We start from the raw sequence: 16,295 nt of genomic DNA, 5'->3' as shown, positions 1-16,295 counted from the left end.
ACAATTCGTCTGCTTGTAACTGCTGGATCGATCGATCAACATCACTGCTAGTGACCAAGCACTGCTTGGCAGGCAGTTATGAGATCGATCATGGAGTCTCATGGAGCTTGGATTACGGTTGCTTGCAAGAATCCTGCTCTGTCGAAAACCCGGACCCATCGACCCTAACATGAAGCACGCATGCACGGGTACGCCAGAGTGAGAAAACATCAGGGACAACGGATGGCGCCTTCCTTGGTGAGGAGGTCTCATCACTTCGGGCACTGAAATGAAGAGAGACTCTCGCATGATACTCAGCCAGTACGAGGGATCAACTGCAACTAAGTCGACCCCTGAAATGCGATCTTGAGCATCTACGAGAGCTGAACTGGATCCCTCAACTCAGCTCCCCATTTGACGGTGGGCATCCAGTGACTGTTCCCGGGACAGTGTCCCGGACCTGAGATGACTAGGATCGGGTTGTCTCTCAAGTAACTGGCTAGCTTGTGAACTGTTGGCGCTGTTAGAGCCCTGTGAGTTGGAGTTCAAGTTAGAGGACTTCCCGGGAACACGACGCGCAGGAGGCATGGGGAAGTCGGGACGAAGAAGACAGAAGTTGGACCAACCGATGATCAATGAACTTAGCGCAGCACGCATGTGCATAGCGTTCCTGCGTGAAGATACTTCGCCGATGGAGAGTGTCTCTCTACTATGAGAATAACATGGGGATAGACTAGAAATAAAGGAGAATACAACGCTCACTTGACTACGAAGCTTTTGCCATCGCAGACTACAATATTAGCAAAACGTTGTTGAACTGCTGACCACTCTGATTGGCTTAGCCAATCGTCGATGTCACATCGTCACTGACGATGTGTAGCCGTTAAGCTGAATCGTTCACAGTTCTATTATAGAACTTCTATAATATATTCACTCGTCGACAGTTTGAGGATTGTTTCCAAGAGTTCCAGTGTTGGGCTATTGAAAGTTTCCTTGGGTTGATCAGATAACGGGTTTCTGATTCTCAGACGCCCGAGTGTAAGACTCGTTTTCAACTTTAAAATTCCAAGATCTTCGTTTTTGGCCTCGAATTCAGGCTCTCAATTCGCTCAGTGGCCTCGAAGGCATGTTTCTGCCGGACGTCAACACCACGTGCAGCACCAGTGGCAGTGGGCTATTATCCTTTTCGAATACTACTTCAGTTGGTTTTGCATGAGCATGGTCTACCATGGTCTACTGTATGATTTGGTAACCATCGCGATGCCTTCTCGCTCTCGACTATCTTACTGTCAATGTTCACCTTCATGATTCCCGGTGCATTCTGCCCAGTGCCGAAGAGCAAGAGGAGCGTCTGTAGTACCGTCGTCGACTTGACTTACTTCCCCTACCCAACCGCAGCTGTCTTCTGTCTGCCGTGTAAACCCTGTTCTGGTGGTTCGTTACCCTCCCTGTGCTTCTCGTAGCATATATCGTGCGATGTCATCACCTCTGCATATGTTAGAACTGCCCGGGGTCTATATCGTCCTCTTTACAGTAGTATTTTTTCCCTATCATTTGAAGCCCTTTTTTCTATTTTAGGTATTATATCTGGCCCCGCTCTTTGCAGTATTTACCTCTCTCTCTCGTTGTAGTAGTAGCCACATATCTCTGATGTCGACGGGGTTATAGCCTCACTGTCTCTGCGGGTGCTTCTGAGCCTGCAATTGTACGTTTGAGGGCGATGGGCTGCTAGCTCGTAAAGCCCGGCAATAAGCATTGCGTTGCGTTGCGTTGCGTATTTGAGATGGCATGACACAAGTGACGATTCGTCAGTGACGAACTTCTCCTGAGACTAAGTTTGGTGATAGTTGCATTTCGTTGCAAAAGAGGCCTTGTAGAAAAAGTTATTTTGAGTACAAATTTGATGGCGAACAGGCGGCCGCAAAAATGCCGTGAAATTGTGTGACACAATCTGTGTCAATTGGGATTTCTGTGGTCGCTGAATCGATTAAAAAAATTTCATTGGTACCGAAGTCCCTGGTCAAAGTGTACGAGTGAAACATTGAAAGTGACCGCATTTCTATACCTTTTTATTCTCAAAGAAGTGTGGCTATCCGGCGGCGAAACGTGAGTAGAATCGCGTATACTTGACGTGGATCTCCGTCTAAGCCTACAAAAAGGAGTTATATATTCTATACTACGAAAGACAGTGGATTGCGTGAAAAATGGGTGGAAAGAACAAGAATATCGTCGATTTTTCTTCGCTTACGCGAAGAAATGAGATCTTCCTGTTCGGTGCATATATATTTCCGGAAATTTCCACATTTTATATTTCCGCCGGAAATTTCCGGAAATTTCCGGGAAGAAAAAATGCTCAAAATGGAAACGGCACACCCTGCCTAAAGGTGTTCGCAACGCAGCAACCAGCTGAAGGCTCGGAGAGAATGAAGGAGTTAAACAAAGCCCTGCGCGCGGAATCCATCCGGGAGTCAACCCGGAAGCAGTACGAGACGCCTAATAAGAACTAGGAAGAGATTTGTGGGCGTCCAATGAACGGTGAGAGGTTGCAGACTTTCATCCGGGCTTTACTGTCGTTCGACGATCCCCAGCTGACTTATGAAACCATATGCAAGTATGTTTCGGGAGTCCAGACTTTCAGCCAAATTCGCGGTGAAGCTAAGCTAACAGAAACCGATCGTCAGCACGTCAAACGTGCGCTCGATGCTGTGAAAAGGATACGTGAGGGTCAGGGGAGGAAGAGAAAGCAAGCTCCGGTGATGGACGACGAGCTGATTGACTCGTTGATACGAATGCCAACAGTTCTAGGCTCCGACAATGAGCAAATCAAGACTCTCACTCTTTTTACGGTGGCCACAGTCTGTAGACTAGATGGAACCCACGGATTGAATGGTAACGATATCGAGCTAATAGAGACTCCGGGGAAACTCCGTCTCAAAATTAAGTTGATGAACCCCAAGACTGAGGATGGTCCAACTTATAAGGAGATCGATTGTGACGATCACTGGGAGATGCAAGGGAAACAGCAGGACGCATGTGGGGTGAAGTGGTGTGCAGCTCATGAGATAGCCCGTCGGAAGATTGCTTTGAAGAATAATCGCTTCCGTCTGTTCCCAAAAATACAGAAGAACCGCTATGCTAGAAAGTTGAGGGCCTTGGTCGACTCACAGTTCCCAGGTATGGGCGATCGTTGGTCAATACAGAATGTTACTGGGCATGGCCTGCGTCGAACTGGCAGTACTCTTCTCAAGTTGTGTGACGTTCCAGAAAAAGAGGTGCAAGCGGCGGGTAAATGGAAGAGTGACGCCTAGCTGAGCTACACCGCTCAAGCTATGGAAATCCGGTCGAGAAAGCACGCAAAAATGATTATGGGAGACAAGTGATGTAGTTAGTTATTTGATCCTATGCTTTACTCGAGAAAGAAAGGCAGTAGTTGTGTCATCTAGTAGAATCAGTAGGAGTGCGTTTGGAGTAGTGAGTAGTGCATTGGGGAGGCACGAGTAGTCAAGCGAGGGTCGTCAGCCAGAGAGTATCGACTTGACTCACTGTGGCTGGTTAGATATTCATGTAACCTCGCTACCACTACTCGAGCGGAGCGAAACATCCACTGTTGCAATTTTGGGAATGATTATTCGCAGAATTTCGCGGTTGGGACTTTCGGGTCCCACTCGATTTCTGTCGCAACGTGCGATGCTTTCACTCCACTACCCACTACTCCCATCTAACTAAATGACTGAATGATAGCAGATAACAGGTCGTCCGCAGTGTTGAGTATTTTGTAGAATTGAATAGAGGGAGTGGACCAATGAGCGAGCAAAGTTGATAAACATCAAACTTAGGAGCATCGCAATCGATGTTCTCAGCAGCTTGCGCTTCGAGCAACTCTGCATGACTAGGCCACCATCGGGACTGACCACCCTCGTTCCCCCAGCTGTTTACAAAGACAGCTGCACCTAATGGGAGCTTAGCGGTCAGGGACTTCGGTAGCCTTGTTAGAGAATCTGATAGATTCTTCTCTGAACAGATCCACTGCACATCAAGAGTAAGATCATACTCACGTTTCAACGCACGAATAACAGAGAGACGTCGATCGATGAGGAAATTATACATCCCTTTGGCTGCAACTTTCTGATGACTTGAAGTCTTAGAAATCCAAGAAATTGCACTACGGGAATCACTTATAATAGTAGCTCTTTTAAACCCATATAAAATAATGTGTTTGATACCTCGGATGATAACCTCCAGCTCTCGCACATTTATATGTGTAGATGGTTTACCGGAGTTAGTAACATCACTAGTAGGAGCAAGCCACGAACCATCAGCGATGACCGAATCTGCTTGATCGGTGAGAACGACTGCCTCCGCCAGTTCGCTTGCATCTACCCAACATTTGATCTTCTCTTCACGATCAGGTAAGAGCCACCGACCGGAAGCAGGATCACCATGTTGCCGAATAGCACGACATAAATTCTTGATGTCGTCTCGTACATCTTCAGATATAGGTCGTGACCAAGCTGATCGATCCTTACCACATGAGTGGTTCAGGAGACGACGACCAAAAGCAACACAGACACGTAAGTACCCAGCACTAGGTACATGTGCGACAAATTCGCCAAGCCATGAAGCAACCTCTCGTGCGGGTAATGTCGGTGACTCACTAACACGGGACTCAATAGATTCAACAAGAGCTTCTAGTGGACGACGCCGCTTCCAACGTAGAACACCATTACCATCTAGGTAAATTGCCAACCCCAAAAGTTCAGATCCTATCAAATCCACAGGCTCTTTTGTTCGTAAGCCGTTCTGAGATAGGACGTCTCGTACAGCAGTCACCACCTTCTTGAAATCTTCAACCGACTGAGTATTTAAGCGAGTCACCAAAATATCATCGAAGTATCGGAGAGTAGAAGGGTAGTTTTGGAGAATAAAATCTAATACATTTTTCAGTAATCGCGGAGCACAAGACGCTCCGAACCCTAAGCGGACAAGCCTATAACAACGGCCCTTATACTTCAAGCACTGGTACCAACTGAGGTCATCACGGATCCTCAATGACGGGTATGCTCGCCGAGCGTCGAGTACTTGGGCTTGAGGATAATGGTGCCAGCGTCGTAGCTCTCGCCCACAGTCGGCAGCGAGAGGATCGCTAGCTTGAATACAATAAGAATTGAGATAGGCAACACTGAGTGTGGGTCGGACTGGAGTAGTTTTCAGCTCATTAATTGCAGGTACAATAGGTAGACAGCATCAAATTTTATACTCCTGCTCTGGACTCCAGAGTCTGGAGGAACTTCCAGAAGCCAACCATCTGCTATCCATGCATCAATCTCCTGGTGGAGTAAGGAAAGTTGGTCAGGAGTTAGGGATGGAAGGGAATACTCCTCGGGACAGGATATAGACGTAGGCGCCTCATTGTTGAGCCAACGCCACGCAACTTCCCATTCATACGAAATTGAGGAACCGTTACGTATAGGTCTTCGTATAGCTGTACAGTCTGGTGCTTCAAGAACTGTATACGTATTTTCCTCGCCGTCTAAATACTCCTTAACCCCGCGCGATTCCAAACAGTATGATCGAATCGGCTTCAGGGGAATTGCAGCAGCACCAAGCTGAGCCTCTACATGACCGGACTTCGACCAGTGAAATACCAAATCATATTATGATTATCATAAGGTAGATTCCGCCAGAAGTCAGCGCCCACCACGAGCTGAAGATTGTTAGGTAGCAAAGATACTACCAGACAATTCAATTGCCAAGAATTAGACCGAATTGTTATACAAATGTCACAGCACCCTTCACATTCAATAGGGCTATTACCCAAAGTAATCAAAGTCGTATTAGGTGACGAGGAGATAGGTAATCTAAGGGACTGGGCAACTTTACTGGTAATAAGAGTGGTTGCACAACAAGGATCGCATAGACCAGACAAAGAATGGATAGTAGCAGATGTAGGGGATTGTAGACCAAAATCCAGAATTGGTAAACGTGAGCAGTCAATGTTGGCACAAGCAGCAGCTAAGCCGGATGGAACCGGGCTAGAATCCACGACAGCATCCGTTACTGCTCGTGGGCCCTTGGTCCGTTTGACCGCCGGGGACAATCTCGCCGAACATGACCTTTTTCATTACATCCCCAACAACGTACTTCCGCCTTGCCTCCTTGACCCTTACCCGTATAGTCCGCCTCCCTTGCCATACCTTTGCCATTGCCAGGAGACCTATGCCACCCTCTCTTGCCCTTGCCTTGGTCTGCACGCATATGCATAGCTGCAGCGGCTATCTCGATGCTCTTCGACCCCTCGAAGCGCGCAGCTTTGAGATGGTCCTTGGCAAGAATAACGAGGGATTCCAACGGCACAGTACCGTCCTCATACTTAGCCAGGACTAAAGCTTTGGCAGTTCCTTGAGGGAGACCCCAGACGAACTGACTGCGTAGAATCTCGCTCTTAGCCCCTTGTCCTAGACGAGGGTGACTTATGTCCAATAGTACCCGAAGGTTAGCAACATAACCATCAATAGGTCCCGTTTCTCCCATTCTTCTCGAGCAGAACGCCGCCCACGCCGTGAGACTATCCAAGCCGATGGCCAATCCCAACTCGGCCACGAGAAGGTCAAAGTTGTCCTGTTTTTCTTGGGGGAGTGAGTACGCCACGACTGCTGCCCTACCCTTGAGGGCTGACTTGAGAATACCCGCTGCCTTGGCTCCAAACCTCTCCCGCTCAGCAGGGGTAGCATCGACTCCTGGACGAATAAGGCCTCTCAGTTGCAGAAAGGTATCGAACTTCTTTAAGAAAAGTTCAATGCCAGTGTTAACATCATAGGAAACATCACCTTCTCCAGAGAAGCGCGGACACAACGAGGACAACTTCCTGTGATCATCTTCACCTTCAGTAGACATGATGTTCGATTCTCGGTTCCAGTACCAGATGTTGTAGAAGCTGGCGGCCACAGGGACGAACACCACAAGCGAAGGATGGTAGAAAGACTTCTTAATACGATAGAGACTATAGCGTAACGAACTAGCTATGCACGTAAAGAGTACGAACAGCGCAACTACCAAATACTCTGAGCATACGTGCTAAAAGAGACTGATATCATCCAGAACAGTCTGTGACTGTGAGTGGCATTGTGACTGAGCCGAGACTGTCCTAATCGGGATAGGAGTAGGAAGTTGGAAGTGGGAGATTGTTTGTTAATCACTACAGCAACTCTCGTTATGCTCGGTTACTGTGAGCTTCGTCTATGGCCATGGCTTTCGAAGTCTCGCGGTTCATCAAGGTTTGCATAGCCTACTTGGGGTTGACTTGAATAATATTGGTATGTCGTTAGTTCCGATAGTGCTAGTGAACCAGGAGATCACCATGAACACAACACTTTCGAAAGCTGTGAAAGGGGAACCTATCTTTGGTAGACTACAACGACTTGACGACTGGTACCACCGACGACCTCCGGAAAAATTGGAGCCGAAGAACCTTGGGCCTCAAGATATGATCAGGCGAGCTGAAAGCCTCATTGTCTAGCTCGCTTGACGACCTATGAGGATGAAGCAGATAAATACTTCAAGTAAGCACATCGACACTACGTCAAATTCATTCGGCGGGCATAAATACATAAGATATTCCCAATGCCACATCGGTCACTCGTGGGCTCTGCACAGGAGCAAGACCGAGACTGATAATGAAATAAATGACGAAATAGTGGTGAGCATGGCTCAGTGAGCAGCATCGGCGCTTGAAGCCCCGATCATCGCTTAAAGTCACCACTGTCGCTTTACGGTCGACGCAGCTTAACATTGACGAGCCCAGGGATAACGAAGGCTATAGTCTCATCGGCATGATTATATGTCAGCTTTGCCTCTGAACAGAGGATCATGACAGATCGAGACACTAATAATGGTCCGGCTCACGCTTCAGGAATGGCTTGAAAGCGTCAGGTACACCAGTGTAATTGGTCACGACAATGGATGAGCCGTTCATCTTGTAGGGGAGAGGCGGGATGGTGAGAACAGGGTTGGTCGCGATCTTGATACTCCTGCGAAGAGAGCAATTTCTCTTCACATAACTCACGATATTCCGCAGTTTCTTACTGTGGAGTACCACTATTTTACAGTTTCCTGAAAAGCAGATGACCTCCGAGTGTGAACCCCTTACATCTTTTCTAGAATCGTGTCATTCTCACTGAATGTAGCATTGACGCTGAAAGCGGTACCAGAGAAGTTCCCACTCCCAACGTACAGCCCAGTAGGATGAGCAGCTAAGAAGGAACTCTGAGTCAGCCGGGCATTCAAGAGTTCTAGTACCCGAGGGAGCTGGAGTAGTCGTTGAAGGCCCAGGTGTAGTGGTGTTTCCAGGTGCAGTCGTAGTGGAAGGCCCAGCTGTAGTGGTGTTGCCAGGTGCAGTCGTAGTGGAAGGCCCAGCTGTAGTTGTGCTGACAGGTGAAGTCGTAGTGGTAGGCCCAGGTGTAGTGGTCCCATTTCCTCTGCAGAAGACTGGGCGATTTTCAGGGCAATCATCGGAGAATCCGAAGTAGCATAGACTGTTATCTGGGCGATAGTAACTAGAATGCCACGAATAGGCGCATCACAAGCTGGCAGGCTGAAAGCAGGAATTATGGTGGGTGAACTCACAAGCCTTGGCATACACCAACGCCATCTCCAGGGGGGCCGTATGCTTTGCAGTACGAGCCCTTGTCTCTGCACAAGTTAGATGGCCCGCAGAGAGATTGGCAGTATTGCTGATCGATAAAGCCAGGATCGCAAGAAGCAATGCCACTTCAACCATACTTGAACTTACGTCAGGTGACTCATCAACGTGCGGCTGAACAGCATCAGGTACCCCCTTGTTGGGCGACATCGCTTCCGAAACACATAGTATTGTAGCGAGGAGTAATAGAGGACGGATCATGATACCAAACCGCGGAGGCAGTGGAGACTACAAAGACGATTGACATCATAAGAATGAGCATCAAGTATGTTGGGGAGGGATAGGCTTGAAAGCATCCGCTTCACCTCGGTAGCGGCACCACGCAACATGGGCGAATACGCTTTCCCTCGGGACTTTCGAGGGATACATGATTGATGAAATTCGAGCATTCGGGTCAACAATCATAGGAATAGCTCTTGAGGAGATCCGCCTTGATACTATCAAAGCTAGAAATTGATACCGTCTGATAGTCAGAGGAGATGAATAGCGCTGCCGAACAGTGAAACGGACTTATACGCATGCACATTTGGGGCATGCACATTTGGGGCATGCACACGTGCGGAGGGAGTATCGAATGGACATTGGCAATGCCGCATTGCACACAATATAATGATCACTACACCCACAAGACAGGAGGCACCGATAAATGAGACAATCGGGCAATCATTTTGGGAAAAATATCCCTCATTGCGATGAGTCTGAACGGCTGGATTCTTCAACTTACCCTTGTGCAAGAAAGTGGGCTGTGCGAATCACGTGAAGAGAGTGAATGCAGGAAACCAACGGGGAAAACCCTAACTCTTGACATTTCATATCGCGATTGAGTCAACCTCGAAATGAAATGTCAACATCTTGATTGGCTTTATACGAATTATCCCGAACTGGCTCCGTGCCTCGTACACGTTCTCACTACCAGAACTGAGGATTTTTCAATCCTTGAGAGACTTGTCCCTATTTCCGCTGTGAAGTAGCTTTGGGGTCAACATTCTCTATCTCACGATTCACTTCTCAAACGGGAACTGTCCGGACACTCACTTTCCCGGGCCTGCCGTCACTAGCAACCGCGTTACGAAAACTTTTGATTCAAAAGTTGCAGAAGAACTGATAGGTACATCCGCTGCGCCGACAGAATCGGGTGCGGCCGGACAAACTTCGTCTGCTTCAACAATAGGAGTTGGCAATGGAGAGGTAGGCGTAGACCGAGTGTACCCCTGGTCCAGGGGCCCTGGACCAGGGAGTTAGGAGTTATGACCCCATGCTCACAATTGATAGTCAGAGGACGGGTGTAGAGCAGCAACGACATCTCTAGCAGGAGTGGACGTAAAGAACGAACATCCTGCCCACTCCGGGGGTCGAACTCCCGGAGCATACGACGGGTATAAGGTATCAACAACATCGGTCTGAGAAAACTCGGTCATTAAGGAACTCTTGGAGTAGGATGCTCTATGACTGAGGACCAACTGGGGGGTCTCTCATAACATAACAAACTCTTGGAATGCCATGATGAGACCTGTAGTAGATTCCGTGGGAGTGTAAATAAGAGTCATATGGGCCATATGATATGGCGCGTAGCCACACAACAAAAGCTCACTACCTCAACACGCTCAATAGTGACATAATCGATTTTAATGGTCTCATAAGGCCGATACGAAGGAGTGGTAAGGAGATTACAAATATCGAATATCGGTCCCCAACCGGTAATGTCCATCTAGCCTTACGGTCGAAACGAATACATAAGACGCACTGTTTTCTACAAATCCCTCTACCTGCTACAGTCACACAGGTACGTCAATACCCAGTGAGCAATTGAGACCGCAAATACGAAGGGGAGCAATGATCGTTGGAACGATGAATGTCTCTGAGGAGAACACCCTGTCACGACTCGCCACTATGTTGATGCCCGGTGCCTCCTGTCGTTCTCCTGTGTCAAGTTGACACTGTCAACACGACCCGACATTAGCTGGAAAGATGCGACCCAAACGTACACTTGGCCCTAGAGCTAAGATGGCTACGAACTTACGAACTAGTAGCGCTCGATGCTCAAGATCAATAGTACAGAATGTACCCTATGCTCACACCCTTGTATGCAAGTACAAGGAGAAAGTCTGTATCCATTTACAGGAAGGTGACGCTCTATGCCGCACAGACTGATGGAGCATCAATAGCGTGTAGCCGGCGAGCCCAGAGCTATTTGGACTGCTTTGTAGGCATTTATTAGCCCGATATCAGATACCCCGAGATTATTCGGTAAATCTTCGGTCCGAGACTTGATAATAGTGTCCACTATATCTCGACTATCTAGACCGAGCGTACCCAGCAAAGCCGCGACACCGGCAACCGTAGGAGTCGACATCGATGAACCAGTCATAAAACCATACTGCCCGTCTGGCATAGTTGAATAAATAGCATTACCGGGTGCGGCAATCTTCGTAACAGAACCAGCATTCGAGAAATAGGCGAGCCGGATAGTCTTGGTTGGATCGGAGGTACTGGCGGCCACACAGACCATTGACGTTTCTTCAGCGTAGGAGCACGGATACTCCGGCGCATTTTCCAAATTGGCCCCCTCGTTTCCAGCCGAAAAAAGCCAAATGCCCAGCAGCAGCGGCGTTCTTGTATGCGGTCTTCATAATGTCACTCTCATTAAACCACCCGTAGGAATGAGAGGAGAATGCTGCACCGTTTTTAATCGCGAAGTCGAGAGCTCTCAGTGAGTCACTCTGAGAGCCATACCCGGTCGCATTAATGAACTTGAGTATCATCAGCTTGACTTTTGGCGCAGACCCATCTATATTTACCACCCCTGCGATGCCAATGCAATTGTCAGTCTCAGCTGCAGCGATACCAGCACAGTGAGTACCGTGACCCTCATCAGTGAAGTCATCAGTTACATTAGTACTGTTGAGCAGGAAGTTGTAGCCGATATTATTGGAATGATCCCTCCAGAACTGATTGACCAGATCAGGATGAGTCATGTCAGCACCACTGTCGCTGATAGCCAACACAACATCCTTCCGCGTCCGTCCGGCTGAGCGAACCGCTTGAAAAGCAGCGCCTAAATTGATAACCTGGAGGTTACGCTGACATGAAGAGCCTGGGTCGTTTGTGCCGAGAGCAGGATTGCCACCAGTGCACGGGGTCCTGTCCGTGGTGAAAGTCGGATGTAGAGAGACCGTCGAGTCGAGCTCGCAATCGAAGTCGATGCTCAACATATGATTTGCTTTCCTCAAGTAGTTCAGAATTCGATTTTGACCAGCCGGACAACTGGAGTCTATAATTTGTACCCCCAATGCCTTCAAGTCATAGACCATCTCATCTTGTGCGAAGCATCGTTCACAATCAAGATCATCTTGACTGAGAGATTGTACCGTTCCGTCAGAGGCCGCGAGAGCCTGTGCCATCATTCTTGGTACATGACGAATGTCGAGTGGGACTCCACGGTGAGATATCTTTAGCAGCGTGCGACTACCAGTGCTCACACCAAAGCTGATAGTGATGCCGAAGAGAGTCCAGAAGAGGGTAGAGCGCTTTGACATGGAGCTGTTATGTGCAGAAAAGACGAAAAAAGCTATGGCAGCTCTTGGGTTCAGTATCTCGGCCCTCAAATGGAATTGACACTGCTTATAGCGAAGTTTTTTAATTCTGTATACCCTTCGGTTCGGCGCGCGGCACGTGAAAACGCAGACGCAGACGCACATTTGCGCATGCGTGACATTTTCACACGCAGACCCAAGTTCTGGTGTAGATCCGCTACACATCTTATGTTGCGTTGAACAGGGACGAACATGAGATGGGCAGAATCTCTTCAGTGCAGGGAGAGTGTCTATTCAAGCTTTGTCCAACCTAAAGTCAGACGATTGACAAACTGTCTTCATACCCCTACTCCACCAGTTCAAATTTAGAGTTCTTTAACATTGTTAGAATTAACAAAGATAGAAACTAGATAGACAGGTGTACGAGGGATAAGAACTGAAAATGAGATGAGCAACAAAGTGATCAAATGGAGCGGCATAATCGAATAGGTTGTGGGCGGCAACGAGCGCACGTCACGTCACCAATGGCGTCACGTCACCGGGAGTGACAAGAACATACCGTGGATCGGAATGTTAGGAGACAGAGAGTCCCCTTGCCTGGGCTGGCTGCAACCTCCGCACTGGCACTCAACTCTTTAGCTTCTATAATTAGTAAGAAAACTCCCGAGCTCAGCTGAGGAAAGCGAACATATACTACAACACTGCAACTAATTCATGGAAACACGAAGGGATAATCAAGAGAGCATGCACGATCAGCGTCAATCAATTTCAACATCATCAGATACCTGCCACAAGACCCGACAAGACAAATAACTCATTCGAGTCGATTTCATACTGGCATGTGAACAACGCAAACAGCTCTAGGTGCTTTCGAACTCCCACTTGTACTAACAATGAACAACCGCACCGTATCCGTGATGCCAGAAGCTGGCACCCCTATGAATCGTAGAGGGACCTGAGCATCACACTTAGATGAGCACATCACCAACTACCAGTGTTGGTGGAATATGTGTAGCGATCGCCCTCCGTAAAGGGGGAATACGTATTCATAATGGGGAGCATCTTGTGAGTTTGCAAGTCTACTCCAAGACTTGAAGTTCAAGTGTATGTGTTGGAGGAGTATATGCTCGCTTTCCTTAACTGAGCGCAAGAGTTTCCTCCCTATTTATAGGAGTTTGTATACGAATCAGGATGAAAGTGTATAAAAACCAACAAATATTTCGCGAAATTCCCTCAAAAGTTTCATATTGTCACCAACACAAGTGGTCAACCATGTGTATTACCCCACACTGCGAGGGAATGGAAATTCAATACGAATTTCACACACGTGTGTTATATACTGTAGTCGGGCATTAGTTGAGCTGAATATATAGTGTCTATAAGCGACTAATACATAGTTAATTGAACGCGTAAGAGTGCACACAGAGTAGTGACTCAGGTAAGAGATAGCCTGACTACAGCATATAACAAATTGTCTCTATGTAGTCAATGTTCTACGCCTATATGCTGGCATATAAAGTTACACCCTTTGTGATCTATCAATATTCGTTCGGTTTCTCCATCAAATAAAGTGGACCCCAAGACCTCCTCCCGAACACAGCCTTGAACTTACATGAAATGAATAATCAATACCAGCTACCAAAGCAGGCAATCTCATCTGTGGAGTGCTCACATTGTATCTGTTAATTCACATGCGAATCTGAGGACCGTACTCTCTCTCGGCAACTTCCGAAAATCAGTCGTTCTCGTCGATTAATGAGAATTTTAAGCTGAAAGCTTAACAGAGCACAGATGAAAGAACTAACTATCATACACTGTCGATGAAAACTATCGTAAATCTTTATACAGGACGCGCTAGAGAACCCTTCTAGTCGTAACTCTAGGACCAATTCTCGTATAGCACAGTGACGTTAGCGACGAGTGGATATATTCATACCAAGTACCATTACTCACGAGCCATGATGAATCTCACAGCTCAGGAATAGCAATTTTCGACGGAAACTATCTTCAACAAGTATATGCACATTTCTCGCATAGTCAAATTGAAATATCACGCCACGCAGACAGTGAGCTCAGCACATGTTCATACAAAATGCCGTCGCATAAGCGCTGTATAACGAGTCATTATGAAACTTACAGTTTAGGGTTGGCCAAAATTAAAAGTATCATATTGTCCACATGTTCATCATCCTTGGCAGTTATCAAGACGTTCATTCGGAACAGAGGACCCATGCCTTGTACCTGGCGTGACACCGATTTCAACCATCCACTGAGTGGACCGTATATGGTATTCTTTCAAGAGATGTCGCCAAAATAGTCTAAATCTGCGCATTTCTTTCAAGTGAATTCAAGCCGATTTTACTTGAGATTCACATTTTTCATTGCGCAGACACCTCAGAGGAACCTATAATGTTCCAGGGGAGGGGGGGGACTCTGATTATTAAGAACACATTCTTTAATCAGTTAGTCACGTAGATGTCATCGCATAAGAGACATCATATTCCCACTATGCCAGCATTAGAGGAATACACAGTGTGGGAATATATGTGCATGGTCAGCTACATGTGTTGGGAAAATTATGGGAATTTGTGAGGAAATTTTGGGAAATTGTCGTTGGTTTTCGTACACTTCTACCCAAAATTGTTGTGGATTTTCATAATGTAGTGAGGAAACTTACGAGCTCAGATGAGGAAAGCAAACATATATTTCCACACTGGGAATACATGTTCGCTTCCCTCAGCTAAGCTCAGGAGTGTTCTCGCTAGTTGTGGAGGTTTACACACGAATTTGCGTAGAAATGTTCAGAAACCAACAAAAGCTTCCAAAAATTCCCTTATAATTTTTATTTTGTCACGCGCATATTTTTCCACACTGGTTGTCAGACCCGGGGTTCTGTTTTTCCTCAAAAATGGCGGCAGTTCAGAGCAGGAGCTCCCCAATGAGATTCTCATAAAAATGAGACCAAGAAAGTTCTACGAGCATCTACACTTTTTCAATGTCAACTTCAGAAAATGAAAAGAACAAATTGGAAACAAAGATTTTTTTCGTAAGATGAGAAAAAAAATTTCTCACCGATCGAAAGTTCGAATTCGGAATGAGAAATCGATTATAATGTGAGACAAACCCCGTCGTAAAAGAGTTTGCGATCATTTACCACTAAAAGAGCTCAAACAAGCATACCATAACTCATCCTATAATGCGTCCTCACCGAAGCCTTGATGTCAATCTTATTTTTATCACAAGATTGCACCGTTGTGATTTCACCCTTGCGACTAGCCTTCAGAATATTAACGTATTCACGAACAGTGCCTGATTGAGGAATAAACCTCTCATGGAGTGAGCGCGCGAAAATAGGGGAGCATGCAGTGGCTACGTCAGTGTTGGAGATTCCAACACCGCTGAGAAGACCAGACATATATTCCAACTTGAAATATATGTCAGGTATTCTCAGCTGAGCGCAGAAGTTAATAATTGTAAAGCTAAGCACAAAAAATTCTGTACAAAAACCAACGAGAATTTCCCAAAGCTTCCTCACAATTTAAATATTATCATCACCAACACGCGTAGTTTACCATAAGCATATTTTCCCACACTGAAAGTGTCAGTCAACTCAGAAGTTAACCGATAAAATCGTTACGTAAACGAAGTTTGCATAAATCTCGTTGAAACGCTCTGTGAATCTCAACGGAATGCTCCCTTTCCCTTTTAGTTTGCTCTATGTACAAACGGCTTTTTTTCGGTACCTACCACTGGATCATACGAAAACTCAATTACACAGTTCTCACGTTCAAAGGAATATCCTGTTCTGGTGGCGGACCTACTACGGCGTCCTCCTCAACATTCAACTTAGCGTCTCCTGATATGATGAAATAACGAACTCGATACGACGTTTTTCAAAGGGAGAAAACGTCCCATTCCGGATTTTCCGTGCGTGCGTGCGTGCGTTAAATTATCTCTCAACGACTACACCAGTTGAGCTCTCAAGGCACATATCGCTCGGTAGATCATAGCTCATATGTCTTTCAAAAGCATGAAATTGCTATTTACGCCAACCTATGCCGTGTGTTGATCGAAACTGGTGCGAA

The 16,295-nt window shown here is 46.8% G+C and overlaps 5 protein-coding genes across 7 annotated transcripts in view; 1 reads left to right on the top strand and 4 right to left on the bottom strand.

Moving 5' to 3' along the window:
- Window positions 1-2,507: 2,507 nt before the first annotated feature.
- Window positions 2,508-3,287, top strand: Pmar_PMAR029653 (hypothetical protein; the record flags this gene model as incomplete). The annotated part of the gene is made up of 1 exon (XM_002779188.1): window positions 2,508-3,287. The coding sequence occupies one exon, from the start codon at window positions 2,508-2,510 to the stop codon at window positions 3,285-3,287; it is 780 nt and encodes a 259-aa protein (XP_002779234.1).
- A 1,737-nt stretch (window positions 3,288-5,024) lies between these two features.
- Window positions 5,025-6,873, bottom strand: Pmar_PMAR029652 (hypothetical protein; the record flags this gene model as incomplete). Its single annotated transcript, XM_002779187.1, has 2 exons — window positions 5,025-5,126; window positions 6,121-6,873. 2 exons carry the CDS (start codon window positions 6,871-6,873, stop codon window positions 5,025-5,027), a joined length of 855 nt encoding a protein of 284 aa, XP_002779233.1.
- A 485-nt stretch (window positions 6,874-7,358) lies between these two features.
- Window positions 7,359-8,907, bottom strand: Pmar_PMAR029651 (conserved hypothetical protein). 3 transcript variants are annotated; one of them, XM_002779184.1, is made up of 7 exons: window positions 8,768-8,907; window positions 8,602-8,708; window positions 8,275-8,531; window positions 8,126-8,228; window positions 7,882-8,006; window positions 7,558-7,831; window positions 7,359-7,508 (listed from the first exon to the last, which is right to left on the bottom strand). In XM_002779184.1, exons 1-6 carry the CDS (start codon window positions 8,876-8,878, stop codon window positions 7,746-7,748), a joined length of 789 nt encoding a protein of 262 aa, XP_002779230.1. In that variant the 5' UTR covers window positions 8,879-8,907; the 3' UTR covers window positions 7,359-7,508; window positions 7,558-7,745. The 3 variants fall into 3 exon arrangements, with proteins under 3 accessions (XP_002779230.1, XP_002779231.1, XP_002779232.1); XM_002779185.1 differs by having other exon boundaries at window positions 7,882-8,228; XM_002779186.1 differs by having other exon boundaries at window positions 7,359-7,831.
- Window positions 8,908-11,196: 2,289 nt separating this feature from the next.
- On the bottom strand, window positions 11,197-12,213 carry Pmar_PMAR029650 (subtilisin, putative; the record flags this gene model as incomplete). The annotated part of the gene is made up of 1 exon (XM_002779183.1): window positions 11,197-12,213. The coding sequence occupies one exon, from the start codon at window positions 12,211-12,213 to the stop codon at window positions 11,197-11,199; it is 1,017 nt and encodes a 338-aa protein (XP_002779229.1).
- Window positions 12,214-15,980: 3,767 nt separating this feature from the next.
- Pmar_PMAR029649 (hypothetical protein) overlaps window positions 15,981-16,295 on the bottom strand; it is a gene marked incomplete at both ends in the record, with an annotated part of 5,902 nt that continues 5,587 nt past the window's right edge. The window contains one exon of the mRNA XM_002779182.1: window positions 15,981-16,066. Within this exon, the coding sequence (XP_002779228.1) occupies window positions 15,981-16,066 (86 nt within the window). The remainder of the gene's footprint in view (window positions 16,067-16,295) is intronic.

The sequence above is a fragment of the Perkinsus marinus genome (genome assembly GCF_000006405.1).
Source record: "Perkinsus marinus ATCC 50983 genomic scaffold scf_1104296947766, whole genome shotgun sequence".
NCBI lineage: Eukaryota > Perkinsozoa > Perkinsida > Perkinsidae > Perkinsus > Perkinsus marinus.
This window is presented reverse-complemented; position numbering and strand designations above follow the sequence as displayed.

Coding starts and splice junctions, on each gene's coding strand:
- Pmar_PMAR029651 (XM_002779186.1), bottom strand. CDS start 8,878: ATGATCCGTCCTCTATTACTCCTCGCTACAATACTATGTGTTTCGGAA. Junction 8,709..8,767: donor ACGTTGATGAGTCACCTGAC/GTAAGTTCAAGT, acceptor TTTATCGATCAG/CAATACTGCCAATCTCTCTG. Junction 8,229..8,274: donor GACTACTCCAGCTCCCTCGG/GTACTAGAACTC, acceptor GTTCCTTCTTAG/CTGCTCATCCTACTGGGCTG.